At 33.4% G+C, this 23,233-nt stretch overlaps 1 protein-coding gene across 3 annotated transcripts in view; it reads left to right on the forward strand.

The window, feature by feature from the left end:
• Positions 1–23,233, forward strand: part of CADM2 (cell adhesion molecule 2) — a 1,213,566-nt gene that overhangs the window by 1,092,749 nt on the left and 97,584 nt on the right. For all 3 annotated transcript variants that reach the window (XM_063448670.1, XM_063448687.1, XM_063448678.1), the window contains one exon: positions 19,631–19,809. In XM_063448670.1, the coding sequence (XP_063304740.1) occupies positions 19,631–19,809 (179 nt within the window). The remainder of the gene's footprint in view (positions 1–19,630; positions 19,810–23,233) is intronic.

The raw sequence follows: 23,233 nt of genomic DNA on the forward strand, positions 1-23,233 counted from the left end.
TAACCTTTTGCCATCATAGAGAGTCAATATGTCATGCAGGAGCTACATTGAGTACAAAATAAGCAACCACATTAGTTTAATTATATGCATTTGCATTACTAATATAGGTCCATTAGCGTTTTCTTATATTTGGCAGCTTACATACTGAAGTATTTACAACAATTCCATGTTTAATTTGTTTTATTTAAGTCAAGGATACTCTTCTTTTCTACTGTTCTAAAGTTACAAGTGATATTTCCATGTTTTTTTTTCTTAATACAAAAACATTTTAAATTACTGTTTTGTTGTGCTGCCTTTCATGTTCACACTGGTTAATCTTTAATTAATACAAATAATGACATATGTCCATTTTAATAATTTTTATTTTATTCTTGGACTGCAAGCATGGACCTACATTAGTCCATGAGAATTACTCTTTTTTGTGAGTACTCATTTTTTTTTCATTTCGTCTGATTGCATCTGCTAGCGTAAATGCTAATCTGACCAAGTTTTTTTTTCATTTAGATTCCTTAGTGGCATCTGTATATACTGGAAGGACTTCTGTACTTTTCCCTTCTCTAAATGGGATTGCAGTTATGACACCTATGCATTTCACTGATGCCCTCTCATAAATCCCTCTTAATGGGACACTGTAGTACATTTTAATGGGTATGGTCCCAGGAGTTCTTTGATGCTGTCCACCAGTTAAAGTGCTTATGGATGGTTTGACACTCACTTTGCTGTGCTGGCATCTGTGGTCCCTCCAATCTGAGTTGGTCTGATCAACTGGTCATATAACTCATAACTGGTTTCAAATGTATTCATCATTACGTTATTGTTGATGTATAAATACACTATGTTTTTGAGAATGATGTGGCTTGAGAAAGGTTCTGACTGGGGCAAAAATAGTGCCTCTATTTCCAATAAAAATCTGCCTTTGGTACTTAGACAGCTTTCAATTCTATCAACTGTATTTTTTGGCTGAGTGACATTACCTGCTACTCTCAGCAAAAAAAAAAAACAATGTCAAACCTATGAGATGGTATGAGAATGTGGAAGTATGAACTTTTATCTTAGACCAACTCAGATCAGAAGGACCACGTGTGCCCAACATGTTATTGTCAAACCATTCATAGCAGTTCTAGATGCCCAGCATGTCCCTTTAATTGTTTTACCGGTTTTCCAGAGCTCTGAAAAGGCTCTGTGACTAGTGTTGCTGACATTGTTTGATATTTTATTTTGTCTAGCTTCTTTTTTTGGGTCCTTCCACTTATGGTGGTTTAAACATACCCCAAGACTAAAGCAGCATATAACATGTAGGACACTATTTCTTTTCACCTAAAATGACTTTGGATTATAAATGTTTTGGCTGATTTTCCAGGCTAATGTTTCAGTTCACTTTAGTTAATATAATTTTGTATGAAGCATTGTCTTTTCTGATTCCAGCTTTCATTACAGCACATTGGTTTTTGGAAGGTACCCAAGTCATGGTAGCCCAGAGGTTGTGTACTACTGTCTACTACTTCTATTGTTTTAGATCAATAACATGGTCACTGTTTGTGTTTGGAAATTTGCTTGGAGACATTGCCCTCTGCCTGACTTTCCTCCATGTTATCCCTAAATCCACATTGCTATTTCACCATCTCTTACACAGAAGTATCAATGACCATGAAGAACATTGTCTCTTTTCAATCCCGATCTCTCAGTCCACACAGAAAATGTAAAATGCTGTTTATATCTGAATGATTTTGCAGTTTCTGTAATGCAGCCCACATACCTTTAGAGTTTTATTTCTTGATATGGATAAAATGATTATCTTCCACTAGCAGACGTATAATTGCTTTTTCTCATCTGTTCTTTCTCTACCATTCTCTAGGGTTGTCAGAAGTTCTGTCTTAATCCAGCACATCCCACAAGTCATATTTTGCAAATCTTTTTTTCTGCTTTAAGTTTCCATAGTTTGCTGATTATATTACCCCATTTCCATTGCAAATATTATATCTCACTTGCCGTGTCATTTTCAGTAGTCTGGATGCAGGTCCTTCCTCTTTTTTTCATATGTAGATTTTCTTTGGATTGTAGTTGTATTATTTTTGATCTGAACCTAAAAAACAAAACAAAAAACAAACAAACAAAAAAACAACAGAGAAATACAGTCACATTATAGCACACGTAAATTATCAAAGACTGTACTAGCAAAGTCAACTTCCTTTTTACAAAAATCTAAATCTGCTGCTACAGATGAAAATCTGTATTTATACTAACTTGACCTAGTGTACAGATTGATATTTACATTTGTAATATATTTTACTTTTATTACAACAATTCTCACATGCCACAACTGCATTTAATCTGTGTTTCCAGTATTAATGTAAACGTTGTTTTTAAGCAACTCATGATGCATATAGAATAATACTTTATTTCTTAGTGATCAAAGAGATTAACAGTATTCTTCCTTGCCTCTTTCTTCCATAGTTTTAATTCAGATTTACTATCCGGGTCACATTTACTACTCTTAGTACTTTTATGGGAAGGAACTATTTATATCTGTCTTGTTTTACTATGAGCAAGATGCCCAATTTCACCTTACAAGAAATATCAGAAGCTTTGTTGTTTGCCTGTGTTTTATAGTCTGATGTACTGATGATTATCATTCTTGGGGTGATAGTACACAGAGAAACATTCCAGCACCCACCCCACTTTCAGTGCGACTTAATCTCAATGAAGTTGTTATTGGGGTTGAAGTCCCAGGGCCCCCTGCTACTTAACAAGCTTAAATAGTTATTGAATGGTTTCATCCCAGAGTTTTTCTCCAGGAGTCCTTCATGCTTCCTCCTGTGACCAACATATTGACTTATGTATTAAAACGTAAGCACTGGTTAGGTGTCTGGCAGAAAACATCATCTGATGGTGTCAACCTGTCACTGGCCAGTTATTGCAGCTATAAGTATGTATTGTTACTTGCAATGAGCTGTCAGTGGTAGGATGAAAGCATCCACTGTTACTCTCATCCAATCTTTGGACTCCCACCCAATGCTTTTACTACATTGGCTGAAGTTGAAGACAGAGGAAGCAGCATGATGAAAGTGCATGACAAATCTTCTGGGTAGAAGTTTGTCAAAAACAGTTTAACTACATAAGGTAGAATTCACCCAGAGGTCAAGCCCCCATAAATACCTAATTAAAATAATTTGTTATTGTTTAAATGTATCTTCTGTCCATAAAATAAATAGACATAGGTTTTCTAGTAAAATTGCTATCAACTATACAAGAATTATACAAGAATTACATTTCTTGAGTCACATTGTAGCAAATAAAAAAAGATATTGCAAAATGTAGGCAAAAAATGCATATTTGGCGACTATTTCCTATGAAACTATAGTTGCAGCTCGATAATACTATCCTGAACATTACAGTTGGGTTTTCAATTCACTACAGTTCACTGTTTAATGAATAGACCTAAAATGTCTTATTGCATATAGCTTTTACTCCTCAAAATCCTTCCAAAATGGCTACTATATTGCATGTAACATGCTATAGACAGGACACCTCAAATTACATGGTGTATGTTTCATAATGTTTGCATGTAGATGGGTATTCTAAAGCTGCTGATAAAAATGAAATTACATCTATGCATTTTCCAGATACTTGCCTGGAACAGTATATAAAAAACATATAGTAGTTAGTGTAAAAATGACACCATGTCATTGTTACATGCCAAGTACACTAAGCTTCTTGGAAACTGAGCTCTTTGCATATAATGTTTTTTGTATGCTTGCTAATGTTTGGTTTCACAAAAATGCTAATCCATTTCCTCTGGCCATTTTCCTCTGGCTTCAGAAAAAAATAAAATAAAGTAATCTCTTAAACATAATGCATATTTAATTGTAACGAATAGACAAAAATGTATACAAGCTGTATGTTAAAGGAACACTATAGGGTCAGGAACACAAACATGTATTCCTGACCCTATAGTGTTTAACCCACAATTTAGGTGGCTTTCCCCCCCCCCCCCTAGCCACCTATACAAGTTTAAAACTCCGCCGGTGCTGGCTCCACCCCCTTTGTGACATCCTCAAAATGGACGATTTGTATCCAATCCAATGCGTTCCCATAGGGGCGGGGTCAAATGCTGTTTTGGCCATCCAGGACCTCCTCATAGAGATGCATTGAATCAATGCATCTCTAGGAGGAAAATTCAGCGTCTCCATGGAGAGCGTGCGGACGCTGAATGTCAGAGCTACTTTTTCGGCAGCACTGACCCAGGAAGCACCTCCAGTGGCTCTCTGAAGAGTGGCCACTTGGAGGTGTTCCTAGAGGCAATGTAAACACTGCCTTTTCTCTGAAAAGGCGGTGTTTGCATGAAAAAAGCCTTAAGGGAACTATTATACTCACCAGAACAACTACATTAAGCTGTAGTTGTTCTGGTGACTATAATGTCCCTTTAAGTCACTATTATATTCACTTACAATTTTATGTGAATATAACAGGGTGTCACATGGTAGGAGCAGCCATTAGACAAAATTATTTATATTGAGACATTCCTGGCTTTTCACTGGTCTTTAAGATGTTAATATTTTATTGGATAATTGGGCTATCCTACTTCTTGGCACTTGTACAATTTACATACAGTGTAACAGCTGTTGTAGAAGACAGCAGTTCATTACCACAACTGTAATATCTCACAATTCTTTGTTTTGTTGATGCTGCTCTAAGCATAATAGGAGGAAATAGATAGCCCACTGTTAATAAGCAAAAGGTAGTATCATATAAATATGACAATCGTAGACAAATTTTCATGAGTTCAAAGGAACATGTAGATTCAAAGTAACCCTTAACTAAACTAGACCTTACAACGAAAATACATTTTTGATGCTATGTTCATTTAAATAATTAAATTAAAGTTGTTAGGAATGTTTGATGATTTGCATAAGACTTTTCGAAAGAAGAAAGGTGTGGAAACAAAATAGTGCTTCAAAATGAGCAGAGACGTTGGACCATTTATGTCTTGTTTGCCATTGCAATATACGTTTCCACCTCTTGTCTTTTGGGTGTCAGATTCTGTTACTAAATTGCACAATATTGATTGCTTTGTGGCAGGCCTTAGTAAGTTCGTGTATTTTCATCTTTTTCTTTCATTAGTCAAATGGTCCTGAATTGGGGTCTTGAGACTCAGTAACTTGTTTACAATACACCTTGCATTGACATGTGTTTATGTTGAAAATACAAACAGAATGAGAGCAGTGTATAAAAATATAGCTTTCTCGTACCCAGTTTTTAGAATACCACCACAAGAAAATAAAATGTGTTTTTGTTGCAAACACATACAGAAAGAGAGCAGTGTACACAGATAAATTAAACAAATCCATTAATATTTGTGAAATATTTGACTAAATAAATATATAATTTTCTGGTACCCCCTTTTTTTCAGAATACCACCATGAACAAATATATTTATAACATATGTTCCCTTATAACTTATCATACAACCAAAAATTGAAAGAGATCCATTTCAAGATTTAAAATTGTTTTGTTTTTCTGTTTGCTCACAATTATTTTAATATACCATAGAAGCGTCTGTGCAAAAACTAATTTACAGTTCCTTATTGAACATCTTACACATGACCAAGTTATCTAGGAATCCAAGATTAATATAGAGTCTGGTTCCTGTATTTTAGAGTTCTAGTAAATATACAGTCACATATAAAACATATATACACACAAACTATCTAATAAATATTTTTAGAATCATCCTTTGAAAAGGATACTTTCGATGAGTCATATAATTTAGATTTTTCTGGCCAGCTATAATTCATCATTGTTAGTTTATTATATTCTTACAGTAATGGAAAATTATAAATATTAGCTAAATATTTCCTTGCAATATTTCACTTGAAAAAATGATATAGTTACCTTTTGAAAACAGCACTTCTTCCAAGCATCATTGTCAATGAAGGTATGATAGATTATTTGATACAGAAAATGTGATTTCTTTGCAAGATTTGATATTGATTCTCCTTGTACTGCTGTGATATGTTTTGAAACATTGCAATATGTTAGAATGTCAATTAGAAAGGTCAGATTTGTATGATTTCACTTTGAAATCCTGTTCAATGATTTTTTTTTCTTATTGTATTACAGAGGATACACACATAAAAAGTAAAACTGTGTAATGTACTAATCCATTATGTCATCTAAAACCCAAGACAACAAGTAACCTGTGTTACTAAACACTTTACATCTGTCTGTAGACTAAAACCAAGAATAACCATTTATTATATTAGCAGAAGAAAAGGAAATCATGGCATAAAAAGTATGCAGCCATTAAGAGAACAATGAACTAATGTTAATGAATCTGAAATAGCAACAACGTGGAACTATATAAATTGTATTTGTAAACTAAACATAAATTGTATGAGTAATGTGTCATCTAGGTAAATTAGATTGATGAGTTCAGAATGTGGTGTACGTTGTGTCAAGGAGAAGAATGTCAGGGTTCCCCTTATTACTTACAGCAAAACTAGGAATTCCAATAGTTTTGCACATGAAAGAGGTAGAAAATGGGTTGATACCATCTCAGGATTCAAGAGAACATCTTATTCTCAATTGCCTTTAATAGGCATTCGCACGCAGCTGAATATGCTGGTATTTATGAATTAAAATATAACTAAAGGGATAGTCACAATATATTACTTATTGCCCACATTCAAAGAACTACAAGTATTTACAGAAAAGTGAAAGTGTTTCCTTAGTCCCTGAATCATAACAGTATTGAAAAAAATAACACAAAAGATGCAATGCTTCTGTACATAACATTCACAAACATTATATATGATTACCAATATGGATACTGCACTCTCCTGGATCCCAGGGTGCAACCGGGTCTGAGGTTGGCCAGTCCTCACAATGTGATTTGCAAAAAAGTAATGATGGTCCAGGCACTCAAGTTGAATACAGTGGGCAGATTTATTGGAGCAAAATCGAAACAACGTTTCGTCCCACAACAAGGCAAAGGCCCTGTTGTGGGTCAAAACATTGTTTCGATTTTACTCCAATAAATCTGCCCACTGGATTGAACCTGAGTGCCTGGATCATCATTATTTTCTTTGCAAAACATTATGTATGAGGCAGATAATAAATTTCTCTTTTTATCTTGTCAGTTATGTTTAGGAATTATAACAAATTGAATCATTCAATTGGAGGACTGTATTATTATTATGACTATTTATTTTAACATATTGGATTAATGAGAAAGTCAAGTTTCTGTATTTACCTTACCAAGTTAGTAAGTGAAGCAAAATTTTATTTTTGCAGAACAAAAGGATATTTATGTTTTTCATGGTCTGTATGAGTTGTTTTTGTTGGGCATTATGCAAACTCTTAAAGTTAAAGCCTCTTGGTTATTTGTCGAGTATATAATAATAATTCCATTACAAGGAAGTACATTTTCTTGGGTATTTCTTAGGCCTCCAGATTATAATATGAGGGAAGGGTGTGAAAATATATTACATTTAAGGATATACAAATCCCTTCTGGGTTTATTTTTATCACATAATTGAGGGTGGTCAAAGTTAAAAATGTATGATCACCTCTGACTCAGAAGGTAATGAGGCCATTTAAAACAGAGCTTTTTGGAATCTATTTGAATTCCTATGATGAGGCACATCATTCCTATGGTGTTAACTAGAAGAGCCTTCTTAATCTTTTCATAAAAAGATACAGTTATGTACATTTGTAATACCAATCAGAGAGGTGAATGGTCTTATATATTCCAGGGGATTATCAGTTAATTCCCTCAGACATAACATGTTATTCACTTTAGCAGTTATGTCATCTTATAATGAAAATTATATGTCTGAGCAGGAAAGGAAACATAACAGCAAAGACCGAACATTTTCGTCAGATAAGAAAAAATAGAAAACCAATCTGATTAATTTGCTCTTTTATATCTTAAGTGACACTACCTGTTATTGTAAATCAGAACAGTACATTGATTGAATGAATTAAAAAATAAATACAAAAATGAATAAAATTTAGTTGTATTGGACCTTATTTCCAAAAATGTGGCCAATGACAAGGTATTCATATTATCTATCTATGTTGCTCGTGGAAACTCCCGCAAGTGCCTGGCTAAAACTTGATGTGCACATGGACCTCATGAAGTTAAGTCATTATAATGAAGGAGTGAAGGGTATGATCTGAAGCCTCCGTCCCTCTACTCTAAATTTGACAAGTAATTTTAGAAATCACTTATTTGGAACCATATATTACGCTCAGCACAACGTGAGGCTTTAAGGTATCTATCATAGAGTTGCATCTTACACATTATTTCAGTAAGATAACGGACAGTTAGTTTTTGTCTACATACATGGTTTACAGTAACCAGTGAGTGTGTTAATACTGTATAAATGTGTAGAAAATACATTTTACAGTTTCTATTGATTTCTTCACATTGCAAACAAAACAAAAAGTAAAATGCCCAATGTTTACTATGAATGGACAGGGAAACCAATCAATGCACGAATGAGGTATTGCAATAGTCTAGATGACAAGAGGAGCGATTTATGGTACAAAAATGTTAGACTAATTCCTGCCCCTCAGGTTGTGGAGAAAAATATTATTTTTTAATGCAGCTAAAGCAGCAACATAGGTCAAACCTAATATCATAGAATACATGTTACTGTTAAACAAACAACAATAGAAGGAAACTAGCAAGCATAAAATTTAAATACAATGTAATTTGTTCATTCTAAGGCAATGTGTCTGAAACAATACATAATCTATAATACATTGTGTTACCTTATTAAGTTATAAAACTATATATATATATATATTTATATTGATTGGCAGATAAGCTGTACTTTCTCTGTGTTTTATAAAGCTGCCTTATTAGTGAAATTGAGAAACAATTATATAAGCATAATTCCATTTCTTAAAGATGTAAAAATTTGAGGTATTTAGTGTTTTTTTCTCTTGGTCCTCTTAAGTGTGTAAATGCAGAATCAAATATTCTTTTGTTTTTGCATTAAAAGACTGTCTTTATATCTTTAAAAACAAAAAAAAGTATTTTCGAAGTTCATAAAAATGTATTTTGTCTGTTAACGGATAAACACATCCATGTACTAGTACATCTAAATGCTAAAGTGGATTTATTTCTTTACAATCTATATTTAATTTTTAATAGTAAAATCCTACTATAGTCTAAATTGTCAGTGAACCCAGTGTATTGCAATATACAAATTATTATACATATCTATTTTCTCACCATTTTAGAAAGCATGATAATGTGAAACATTGATTTTTTTTTTATTGAAATTGCTATCATCCAAGTACAGAAAAATAAAATATGACAAAATATGTATATTCATCAACATACAGCATTCAAGTCTTTCCCAAGTGCCATGACATCATCTTCTTTTTTATATGCTTGAAATTACTGCATTAACTTTCTCCTACTGCTGTTAAATGAAATGTAACATCTGTATGTAAGCAATAAGAAAACTCATAATCAATTTTCCATTTTTTAAAAATTGAAATGGAATTAATATAAAGTCAACTTTAGTATATGTATCGAACTCTGGTGCAAGCAGAAACAGGTGGGGGAACTTGATAAATGTTTAAGCAGTTTCCGAACCTTTTTTTAAGATTAGAAATATAATTGGATGTGGTGAAAAGATTTTTTTTTCCCCAAACGCAAGAAGTAAAAAAAAAAAAAATATTACATTTTGGGAGATCTGTTCTAAAGGAACCGTCGCTATTGTATATGTTTCATACTGCTTAACCCCTTAACTACTAAACCAGTAAATGTGCTGGTTTGGTTACAATAAAAATATAAACCATTATCATGAGAACATCCACAAAGTGTGCACAGTAAAGTTAGAAATTACATCATCTGTGACTTTCCCTTTGGATGTCTCTCCATTTGTAGAACATTGCAGTAGTGTTCAAAATGATTCGTTTTTAGATTGACATGTGTGGTGAGTGAGGCCCTGTAAAACTAGTAGCATTATGAAGTCTGCTTATTCAGTAGTAGAAATGCCCAATTTATCATGGATAGGGAAATAGGATCAGAATATAAGGCTATGTTTTTAGGTTCTATGTACAAATTTAAAACAAAAACAACTTCATGTATCTACAAGGCCAGTGTTGATCAATCATTTTTAACTGGGTAAAATTGTAACACATGTTTAAAACCCAGAATACTTAATATATATTTCAGCACTTCTTATCGAATACCATTACGTTATGAAATGTAATTCACACAAAAGTCTTGGTCAAGGTACTTTGTGACATGCACTGCCATGTATCCTTGCTACTAGTGCAGAAGAATTAACCTTCTTTCCAGCATTGAGATTAACAGAGGTATTAACTAAAGTGAGAACGTAAGAGCATTCAAAGTGAATTTAAAATTAAGGACAAAATAGTGCAACTGAAACCAGAATTAACAGGCTGTTTTGTCCTAATCTGTTAAATTAACTTTGAATTGTAAGCAATTTTTACTTTAGTGAACAACCCTCTTAGACGTTCAATGAGCGTATGTCAGGTTAATCAAAGTATAAAAAAACAAAAGAAAAAACCCACACTAAGTCTTCAGTGAATACTATTCTACCAATCTACTTCCCTTACCTTTTGTGTCACTTTACTCCACTCCCTCTAGCATGTAAGCTCATTGAGCAGGACCCTCAACCCCTCTATTCCTGTGCGTCAAACTTGTCTGACTACAATTACATGTTTGTTAGTCCACCCATTGTAAAGCACTATGGAATTTGTTGGTGCTATATAAATATAATAATAATAATAGTAATGAAAAAGTATGATGACATCAGGAGATGAGCATAAATTACAAAAACAAAGTAACAATATCCGTTTTAGTAAACTGTTATTTCAGAATTGACACTATACAAAATTCATAGAAACATAAACATATAACCTCAAGATTAGTGGCTAAAATAGACCCTTAAACAATGCATGCTGATGCATGTCCATGTGTATGCATAGCTCACAGACTGCATACCAATCCATTGTAAAGATTTTTTTCTATAGCATGACAGGAATACAAATTGTCACAGTGTGAAGCAACTTATAACAAATAGAGAAACAGAAAGAAGCAGAAAAAACATAAAATAAACACATTTTAATAACAGTTGGAGTAGCTTTAATAATTTGTTAATAACCAATACCTTGGGAAAACAACAATACTTGCTTAAATAAATGATATGCTTGAATAATAAATAACATGGCACTGTAATTCCCGTTGTTAGATTTATGTCGTTCTGAAACAATTGCATGTGTTGTCCTATTTATAATTTGTTTTCTACCTTTCTTTTTCGTTCAAAATAACAGTAGTAAAGATGTATTATATATTGGCATTTGGCAGATTTTATTTGGATTTTGGTGATTATCAAGGTTTATCAAGAAAATAGGTGCTATCTCAGACGCAAACATGTACATTTAAGAGACATTCTATAAGTTTACATCATGGGTGCCCAATGGTAGTTCCCCAGATGTTTCAGAATTATAACTCCCATGACGCTTTGCATGCATTTGCCTTCCTTTATGACATAGTATCATGGAAGCTGTAGTTTTAAAACATTTGGGGATCTATCTTTTGGGCACCCCTGGTTTACATGGTAATTGCTGCAATTTAGCTCATTGCAAACAAAATGGCACACAATTTACCCTGATGAATCCCCCCAATAAATCAGTAAAATACAAACACACTAAAGTGGGCAGTGATTTGTGAAAAAATAAATGTTTAATTTCTAGAAGATCAGCTGCATGAGGTGTTTTTTTAACCCATAATACGCCTTTCAACCTGATCATCAAACATTCTAAAAATGATCATCTGCAACTTTTGGAACAAGGCAGATTTTAACATGGATCTCTCACTTTTGGGAGTTATGGTGCTTGGAATGTTCCTGTAACAAGCCAGAACATTCACAGATACACACTATTTTACAGTAGCTGAACTCAAACAACTGGTTAGGCTGCAGATGTGAGTTGCCATCAGTGGTGATGTTCTCTAACCCCTGCCATAGATAGAGATATTTAAAAAAAAAATTAAACTAGTACAGGAGGCAAGGTTAGAAGTGCCGATGTGTGAAGGATAGGTGTGTGTATCCAACCTATATAGTCCTTGTATTTATTTTTTTTACAAACAGTGGTTGGACAAGTGCTATAATAAAAGTCAAGGTTGGTAACCAACTCAATATTTACGTTAGTTATTAAAGATTGAATGTGATGTGAAGATTGTATCTACTGACTGAGGTGTATAGTTATGTAGATGTTCCCCAGATTACTTTTTTTGTAGAGAAAACAAACTCTTTTCCTATTGGTTGCTTGAATGGTCTGACGTGAATTCCATCAAATGTTTTTTATTGGAAAGTTTTAAAATTTTAACAAAGGAAATAATAATAATAATAATCAACATTTATCAAGATAATATAAATGAATGAACATTCATTAGGAAAAAGATCAAATGAAAAAAATATATCAATGAATAATATCGTAATAGGAACAGGGGAAAAACATCTGTCGATTATGTGATTGGCAATAGCATCATTATAATAAGCACTATACCAGTACAAACAAGGTGTAAGTGTGTCAACATATTTAAAATCAAAAAAAGTTTGCATAGGTTGATAATTAATATTATGTGCTGCAAATGGAGATGCATCTGGGCGAGGAACAATAACAGAAACACTAGAAAACAAATGGAATTTACATTATATAGAATATTTGCGATATTTAATTATTCATATTCTCTTTGCTCTTAAAGGGACACTATAGTCACCAGAACAGCTACAGCTTATTGGATTTGTTCTGGTGAGTAGAATCATTACCTTCAGGCTTTTTGCTGTAAACACTGTGTTTTCAGACAAAAAGCAGTGTTTACATTACAGCCTAGTGATAACTTCACTGGCCACTCCTCAGATGGCTGTGAGAGATCCTTCCTGGGTCATGGCTGCCTAAAATGCTTCCAAACATTCAGTGTCTCCTCCCTCTGCATGCAGACACTGAACTTTCCTCATAGAGATTAATTGATTCAATTCATCTCAATGAGGAGATGCTGATTGGCCAGGGCTGTGCTTGAATTGTGCTGGCTCTGCCCCTGATCTGCCTCCTTGTCAGTCTCAGCCAATCCTATGGGGAAGCATTGTGATTGGATCAGGCTACCACTTCTGATGATATCAGCAGACGGCTTGTTTTTTTTTTAGGAATGCCGAGTTACAGCTTCAGGCTTGAATACAGTATGATTTTGCTATATTTATGGAGGCATGAGGGGCCCAGGGGGGCTAGATGGTGGTTTTAACACTATAGGGTCAGGAATACATGTTTGTGTTCCAGGCCCTATAGTGATCCTTTAAGATAACCGTAACTCAAAATTGGAAATCTACTCAACCTCCATTATTGCATGAAATAATAAACCAAATAGATTATCAGTACTCAATGGAGAGTAATTATTTTAGCCATATCTGGACAATATACCTCATATAGAGAATTATGGAATCCTTGGCTTCTGTATAGGAATAAAGATAATTTACCTTAAGATAAAAGTAATAAGTAGACAGGTAATGGGAAAAGGAGATATTAATGACAGGGCATAAAAAGGAGAGAAAAAACTAGGGAAATACAAATGAAGAAACAGGGGAAAGAAAAGTTATGTTTTGTAAACTTTGGAGATCTTTCATTAGACACCTACTATCGGGCCCTAGACAGTGCAGTCATTACTTTTCTTATGTGTTTATTTGTATATTTGTATGTACATTTGACTTAAATGTGATGTCACGCTATACAAATATTTTTTATTACAAATTAATAATTCTGGTATATAATGCAACATCTCAATTGCTGGAAATGACTTATGTAAATGAAATAAAAAAAAATATATTTATAATATTTGCCATTGACAGTTTTCCACAAATGTTCCAAAACCAGGGACCAAACTCCTTCAATAACTGAAATTTGTAGTTGATTTCTAATATCTGGGTACAACCATTGTAGCCGCGATTAAAACATGGCCTACTAGTATTCTATAAACTTTAGTGGAACATCAGAAATGAACTTGAATAGACACAATCCAGGTGATACACTCTCAATGGAGGGAGCAATATATTTAACTACAGCATGTACACTCTTCCAAAATATCTGAATATGTGGACATTGCCACCAAATATGAGGTAGGGGCCTATGTGTCTGAAAATGCACAAAAAGAGATCTAAGTTGAGTAAATGTTCTTGAGATGGGACAGTTTCAAGTACTACCTGTATAGAATTTTAAATTTGAAGTAATTTGTGGCCAATTAGCTAGAGATACCTTCCTCTGGAGATCCCTCTCCCATACTTCCATAGAGTCTAATTTGGCCTGGAGACAAGTGAATTCCCATTGGCCACAAATCTCCATGTTGCTGCTTACATATATTCCAATAAAGTTTATTTCCCCAACAGGCATTCAGGCTTTGGTATAGTATGGTAGACGCATTCTGTTCTTGATTTTTTTAGCATGTAGAATATCAAAGATGCAAATATATTTGTTGCAAAGCATTCCACAACCAGCCTGCACTCTAAGACTTCTTTAAAAATCGAATGCTAAACTTTTATTAAGGTTTAGGTTCAAATTTGTATGACGGGATAAGCTGTTTCTAACATCTGGTGATATTCGAGGCATGTTATTTCTGGACTGATGAAAGCTGCCTGATACGGGATCAGCATAGATTCCTTACATAATGGTAAAAATTATGAAAAAAACTTGTTTGCCTCAAACTGAGTGGGGATTAAATAAATAAGTAAAGCTTTAAAGCTGATGTCTGTGATTGGTTTTGCAAATGTACATTTTTTAAATTGAAACAATCTCAGTATCTATCTATCTATCTACTTCATCTATGTCTGCCTACCTGTCTATTCATCGGTCCTTCTGTTTATATATTTAAAATAGTCTTATAATGTTTGCATATAATTATTGATCTGTCACCCTCCCTCTCTGCAGCAAATTCTCTCTTTAATGCATGCTTGCCAGACATAAGCTTATTGATTACTACTCCTAATCGGTAGTAACAGAAAAAACATAAACTAAAATAGAATGTGAGTTGTATATAATATATAATTCAGATACAACTGGAAACAGTTGGCACTATATGAGACCTGTCCAGCTCAAGATCTAAAAACTATAGCTGTATTTCATTTCTAATATGTTTTGCAGAAGTTGTTTATTGAACACAATTTTCAACCTATGGCAAATACAGTGAAAAATGCATTATGGTAAGGAATGTAATTTTGAATGTATTGATAGAACATATTGCCAGGCATAATATTCAAGTTCTCTTCTAGCAATAATGAAAAGAAATGAAAGTCACAAAAACTTGAGAATCCAGTTCTATAAATAAGAAAAAGCTGAAGAGATAATTAAAAAATATTGAATATTTTGCTTACTGCCAAAAACCTAAAGTGAACAAATGCACACCATAAAAGTTATTGGAACTCAAATAACCATAACCTTTAGATTATGTATGTTATTTTTACACAAATTATTGAAAACATTTTGGCACTTTGCACACAAAATATACAGTTTCAGTCTACCTGAATTAAATTTGGTTGATGATACCCATAGTTTACTTTAATTAAACATTATTAATTAGGTTGAATAATGCTAAGTGAAATACAAAAAAGTGAACGGGGATGCAGACTAGTCAAAAATAGTTTATCGTACTAGAAACCAAAATACGAAACTGCACTCAATCCATTAATAAAAGACTCTGTGCAACCAAACCAGGGGCCAGCACCAAGTCCCAATAAATAGTTAATAGTCACCAAAGGAAGGTCCAGGCACTCCAAGGTGGTCCAGGCACTGCAAGGCTTAGTTAAGCATTTTTATTAGAACCACAGTGTTCAGCAGCAACTTTTAAACCCTAAGGTCTTTATCAAGTTTGAAAAAGACCATAGGGTTGAAACATTGCTGCTATTGTTAGAATGTTAATATTAAAGTTTGTTACAGAAAAATAAAAAATTGATACCCATTTTTAAGTGCCAAAGACAAAGAAACCCATAAAGGTGCAATTTGTGTTGATACAGTAACAATATCCCCACACGTTTCACCTGTCAGCTGTTTTTTGTTTTCTTTCTAATTTCTGCAAATTTACTGTGAGTTTCATTTGGTGTATTTTGAGGGGAAGTTACATGGATGTTTTAGAGTATTTCTGATTTTATATATCACGTTATACATTTTTAAATGCCTTTGATTCAAAATCATACTTGCTTTTGATGTTGTTACTTGACATTCACATCTAAAGAATGTATATAGAAAAGTAAATGAGTCAACAGTTAATGTTTTGTGCTTGTACTCTGAAAAGATAGCAGGCCATAGGAACTCATGTCTATTTCAAGACTTTTTCCCTTTCACGAAGTATATCTTTACTGCACAAATTATGAAAATTGTTCTACCAATGAGTGACCACTCCTAATTAACGTCTAGAGTAACATTTCCTTCTCAGAAACCTTTAAATATATCAGAGGGGTAGAGAATGCAAATCTTTGTCAATTGCACTCATAAAATTCCTGTAGAAAAAAGGCTCATATTCCTTATGTTGCTCTAGATTCTACTTTGGAAATGTATCCCAAGGAATTGCAAAATTCCGAAGGATAAAAGGCTTTTTTCTTCAAAATAACATCAAGGTTTCCTCCCTGCTGAAATATGAAACTAAGTTTCACTCTTTTCTTTTGTGCAACTCTGCCAATATAATTATCCTGAATTTTAAGATATTCTGAAAATATTTTTATGAATTCATCATAGTACTATTGATCTTTCTGGAAAATTAGATCTATGGCTTCTACCTCAAGTACACTGGGGAAGACCTTGTTTGAGAAACAAAAAAACCTCAAGCAATAGCTCATTTGACTGACTTCATATTCCTGAAAAAGAAATAAAAATTAGTCACTCTATCTTTTTTTGTTTCAAATACATGTATTGAGTGTTTCAAAGATATATACACATAATGTAGTAACAATAAACATATTGATAATACACATTGATAATACATGAGTTCTAACAACATTGAGTCTACAAAGTTAAGTCTTGCTATCTTTAGTTGACAAGTGAGGAGCTTGGTCTTCAGTGTGACGTGTGGTTAAAAAAAAATATCAGTCTAATCATAAATGACTGATGAATCAAATAATAAAAAAGTCTTTAGAGGAAAAATTTTATTTCCTATATTTTCCTACATTTTACCTTGAGATACATTATATTCTCTTTAGGAAACAGCTAATATATTATGTCATGATATTAATAGACATTTTTTTTATACAAGTTTGTTTCTAGGGGTAATCTGCAATGATAAGGGTATCAGTGGGTTATGTGTGGCATAAGGAAAACCAGGATAAATAAAATATAAAAAATATTTCAAAATGATGGAGAAGTTGTTTTCTCATTAGCAATGGGTTGCTGCCATCATAATCTGTTTTCTGTTTTAATACACAGGGAGAATAGAACAGATGGGCTAATTCATACTATAGTCTAGGTTCCAATAGCACAATAAAGCAGTAGTCAGTCAGATAATACAAAAGATTTCCTGTTTGCCAGTATTTTGTATTCTCCGATGTCCTGGACTCATGTCACTGCCTTTTTAAGTGTACAATTTCATAACCCAACATGCAGATTTTTATTGTAGCTTATATGCTTTATTGGAGCGAAATTATAAAGTAATACAAAGATTTGCATATTGTTCAGTTGTCATAAATATTTGACAAATCAAATAAAAAATATTGTAGAAATAAAGCAAATCCAGCAAATTGAAGTATGGAAATTGAAGCAGTGTGATGCATTGATTAACCAGGATATGAAATTGTGTTACTGAAGGGAATCGGGAAGAAAAGGGGAATATGCTTTCTCCCTTCCCATCCATGTTCCTCTCATTTCCTTTGCCCTTCTTTATTTTCCTTGTAATAGGTAGGAAGAGGTGAGATACAATGAGGAATAGAGTGGAATAAAGAAGAGCGGGAGTAGGATGGAAAAGGGGTAATGGTCACTGAGGACAATCAATGAGTCCAGTAAAACCAGATTAAGTTATATTTCTGAAGGTAGTTCGAACAGGACGAAATAGGCACTACTATTTAGCATATTTCCTCCACTCTAGTGATCCAGTTTCAGACTGTAAGTATGGACCTCTGCCTCAAGAAGAAAGGAATTATGGCAGCATTTATTAACCAAGTTATGGTATTGCCTGACTGGGATTTTAAAATAATGCAGTAAATACACCTCAAAATAGTTTTGTCAGCAAGGTCTGAGAGTTTATTGTGCATGTGCTTCCAGAAGGGCTGGAATTGGGTGTATTCTCACCAAATGTGGAACACTGTCCCTAGTTCTTTTTTGCATCTCCAACATCCCGGGTCTTGGTCTTTTTTTATACATTGCTATCTTATCTGGTGTCTTGTACCAGTGAGTTAGCATTTTGTACCTGGATTCTTGACATTGGTTGCAAATTGATGACTTGTGAGTTAATGTGAACAGGTTACCCCAGTCATCAGTTATGAATGAGTATTTCAGATCTGTCTCCTAGAAATTAGTATAATTTGGGATGTGTTGTGTTCTCTCTGGGAGGAGACCTTATCTTAATATAATAGGGATGTGGAGGAAATATCTATGTGCATAGGGAACCTTGCTCTATTCTCTTGCGATATTTGGGTTAGTGCATATTGCAATCAAGAATGGTTCCAGGCTTTGGACATAGAATAGGGATGATAAGGGGCAGCCGTGTCTAGTTCCTTTCTTGATATCAAAGGGGCTGAACAACACACTATTCACATAAACCTGCACGGTTGGCTGTGCGCAATCCATTATATCGCATTGGGGCCTAGCCCTATTTGCTGTAAGACTATAAACAGAAAATACCTTTTCTAAGTCTGTCGAGACCAGGAGAGAAGTCATATTGTTCCATGGCTCTCTTTCCCATGGAATCCTAGTCAGGGGAAATCAGGTTAGGCAAGTGGTTATAAATTAATGGGTAAGATTTTTATGAACAGTTTGAGGTCATTGTTCAACACTACACAATCTTTCCGCTTCTTAGGAAGAACTCATTTATGTGCTCTTATAGCTTAAGCTTATAGTTTACTATCTCGTATTGCATTAATTTGATTATTTCAGCTCATACACTAATTCAGTTTATGTAATTGGTTCCTCTAAGTTGGCAACTGTGTCCTGGTCAAGTGTTTAGCTGATATTTTGTGTAAGTGAGTTTAGAATGGAGCATTAGGGTCTTATATTCGAGTCTCGTCTGAGTCGTATTATAAATTATAAATGTTTCATTCAAGGTCCTTAAAAAGGTCAAATTATAGTTCTTACCCTAGCAGCAATTTGGCACAACATTACATATAATAACGGCCATATATCTGCCATTGAGTTTTGCATCTAGTACTTTCTTGGTTGTTAAAATTAGTCCTGGAAATTCAAAAGAAACAATATGACTTGCAAATCATAAATTGTTACACAGATATACACCCCTTCATTTACACACTCTAACATTTAGAACATAAGTAGGTCACACAGGTTAATTTTACAACAAAATTGATAAACCTCACTAGGGTACCCCTAGTTTGTAATGTTATGCATTTAGCTACTAATATGTACTGTTTATAACATGTTTTGATTTATTTTTCTCCCAAAGGCCAGAGCCTGTATTATGGACAAAGGATGGAGGAGAACTTCCTGACCCTGAGAGAATGGTGGTCAATGGTAGAGAATTGACGATAACATTTTTAAACAAAACAGACAATGGAACTTATCGATGTGAAGCAACAAATTCTATTGGCCAAAGCCATGCGGAATATACATTGGTAATAAATGGTAAGTGTCACTTGATTGCAAAAATGTAAAACTTTTAGCTCTATGTCTAAGCTGACAATGTAGTTAAGATTATTATAGTATATTTTTTTAGGGCATTTTTGCCAGTACGGAGGTGAATTTGTAATCATGTGAAAAATATAAAAATTCCATGCAGTGTCAGTTCCATGTCAGTTTTACGTATACAATGTACACAAGCTGAAAATTGTGTATATGGGAAAAGCCCTTAATATTCTAAAATATTACTTTTAGTACATTTTATAAATAAATTATATGTGAATATGTTGTAGACCTTTTTGATATATTTGATATATTTTGTTTCCTGTATTGAAATTGAAAAAAACTGCATTTTAGGGCCAAAAATATGTATTTTTTATTCTTAAAGTAAAACCTATTTTCCTTTCTTATATGTTAAATACAACTCCCTGTAGTATTACTAGACTCCCTCTTGTTGTTTGTAAATTCATGCTTATCAGGTCATCACACATCTGTTTGCATTAGAGCTGATCCCTGTTTTTTTGGGGGGAGCTTAGCCCCCTTAACTCTATGTTGCCATAACATAATCAAATGAAACATTGGGCCCTAATCAACACCACAAACCTATGGATACATGTATTTGGAAAACAACTACCACTTAAAAGAAGTGAAACTTGCCACCTAGTGCTCTTACCAAATGAAAGCTCAAGAAGACTAGACAACACAACATCCAGTATTGGTGTCCACATGCACAGCCAGTGCGAAAATGTGAATTTTTTTCATAACATTATTTGTTCAGCATCTCTGCAGCATCAACAGTCATCAATAAAAGGGCAGTGAGAACTGCAGATATTATCATGACAAACACAGCATGTTTGTTGCCAACACATACTTCTCATTACTCTTTACCACACATATAAATGTGATTTATTTTTCGTTTTTTAACAAAACTGTGGAGGAGCTGCCCCACATGCCCCTATAGACAAGCATCCAGTGACCTGTATCTATTTTCATATTTTATAATGTCACCTTTCCTCCTTTTGTCATATCGTAAATATTCCCTTCTCTTATCAATTATGTAGCTTCTCCACTTTTTCCAGTTGCATTTAGGTCATTATAGTAGATGGCAATGATACTGTGGTAGATGACTAAGGGCACAATTTAATATTGTTGGAAAAGCTGTAAAGTTATATAAAATTTTTAAGATGATTTAGTATTATGAAACAATATTTACATTTTGTAATATTTGAGTTATTAGTATATTGATATATTTTTATATATGATATATTTTTGATATTTAGATATCTTGAAAAAAATCTAACGTTTATCCAAAAATATTAAATAATTTGAAAAGCTTATCCAACAATATTAAATAATTTGAAAAGTGTATCCAACAATATTAAATTGAGGCCTAAATTAGTTATACTTGGAAGTAAGCAAACTATAATTTACAAACATAACTTGCAAACTGATATCTGAGCATAAGCATAATCAGATCTATTATTTTCCTGTATAAGTGTAGGTTTTGCATACCACCGAGAAAATATCTGGCACAAATGTTTACTTATAGTTGCAAACAGTGACACCCCATTGCTGTTTGCATTTATAAATATGGAATATGGAAGAAGTATAAAATGTGTAAAAAATCCCTCAAGCTCCAAACTACCCCACCCAAACATAAGACTACACTAATAGGTATTAGCGAGGGGAAGGCCAAATTAAAACATGAAATAAAAAAAAAAAAACTATTTGAAATAAATATTTCATTTTATCTACCAATTTCCTGACTGAAGAGCTTCAAACTTTTCTATTTCAACATGAAGATTTGTTAATAAAAGCCATCAAAAGTGATGGTGCTAAAATAAAAAAAAATAAAAAAGTAAACATCCAGAGTCACAAAAGAAAACTAAAATTGCAACTAAACAAAAATCAATGTTTACCTCTAGATCAACTGTCTGGGGTGGGGGTTCTGTCCAGACTAAAATTCATGATGTTACTTCTACTGTAATGAATTTCTTTAAAGTCAACTAATCACAATGCTTTCATAACATTAAAACATGTCGCTCCTGCCTTGAATTTTAGTCTACAAATCTTCAACCAAGAATAGATTGACATTTGCAGTGTGATGTCTTTGTTCAACAGTTTTAAAGTTTTTAGAAGATCACTGTCTGCCTTCTTCAATACCTATTAGTGAGAGGGATATAGTGGGATTAATTCAGAATTACAGGTTGTAGACCAATGAAAGTGAACTGAAAGCATAAGCAAGTTGCTGAATTTGTCCAATTTGACGATTTGGGGTCAACATTTGCATTTCCCACAGTTCAGTAAAATAAATCTCAAGGCGTCATGTGAATATATATTTTAAAGAGAGAAACAATATGCACATAATTCTATTATGAAAACAGAATCCAGTAACTGGTGAGGTCATTATTATCAACATAGTTTATATAGGCTGAAAAGAGACAAGCGACCATTAGGTTCAGCCTTTCTCTCATCTGTTCTGTGAAAAAAAAAAAATCATAGTTATATATGCCCATTTCAGAGTTGATGCAAGGTGGTATCACACTCAATTGCTACAAAATGAAATAACAAGAAAGATTAGTTAGAGTTGGCCTCTACGTTTTAAGTTACATATAGCAGAAATGTGAAAATAATGTGCTATGTTTATCATATTTGAGGATTGGCTATTAGTCAAGTGTTGAAATAAGTTCTGCCAGCAGATATCTCTTCATCTGTTTTGGAACTATTACCGAGGTAAATAAGGATACTTACTATTCCAAAACAGCCTGAGAGCTGAATTAGTTTGATACATTTATTTATTTCACTAATTCTATGGAAGCAAAGTACTTAATATACAGTTTTACAGTAATTTTGCACATTTGATAATACCATGTAGTAGTTATCTTGATATGCATGGTCTACTGATGTGTTTTACTCGTTATTCCATCACAAATTGTCTCTGGATGCTTTAAGTATATTAGAAAATTATCGGGATTCCAAAGATAATGCATTATTATCTGCAGAGTTATAGTAACATATAACTTCTACAATTCTCTACTTTTATTTCATTGGTAAATGTTTTTGTAATCCGTTACTTGTGTTCCATAATTGTCCTGGGTGTAGTATGACTGGGTATGAATATCAGACTGTATATTAACATAATTTTAATTTATTTTCATGTAGTGCTATCTTGTACATGAGTGTATGTTGAGTAAAGGACGGAAACCTATTAGTTTACTTAAAAAAAAAAAAACTTTTATGACATGTGCAGCATGCAGTGTGTGGCAATACACATTATAAGTAAGAAGGAGTCAAGGGCTAATGTTCTAAGCCTCCCTTTTCCAGTCAGCAGACAAAGTGACCTAGGGGTCCAAGCATGATATTATCTCAAAATGTATGTAAACTTGGTAAAAGCAGTGTTTCATGCAACTACTCAGCTATGTATTAGGAC

This window comes from Pelobates fuscus, chromosome 1 (assembly GCF_036172605.1).
Source record: "Pelobates fuscus isolate aPelFus1 chromosome 1, aPelFus1.pri, whole genome shotgun sequence".
NCBI classification, from domain to species: Eukaryota; Metazoa; Chordata; class Amphibia; order Anura; family Pelobatidae; genus Pelobates; species Pelobates fuscus.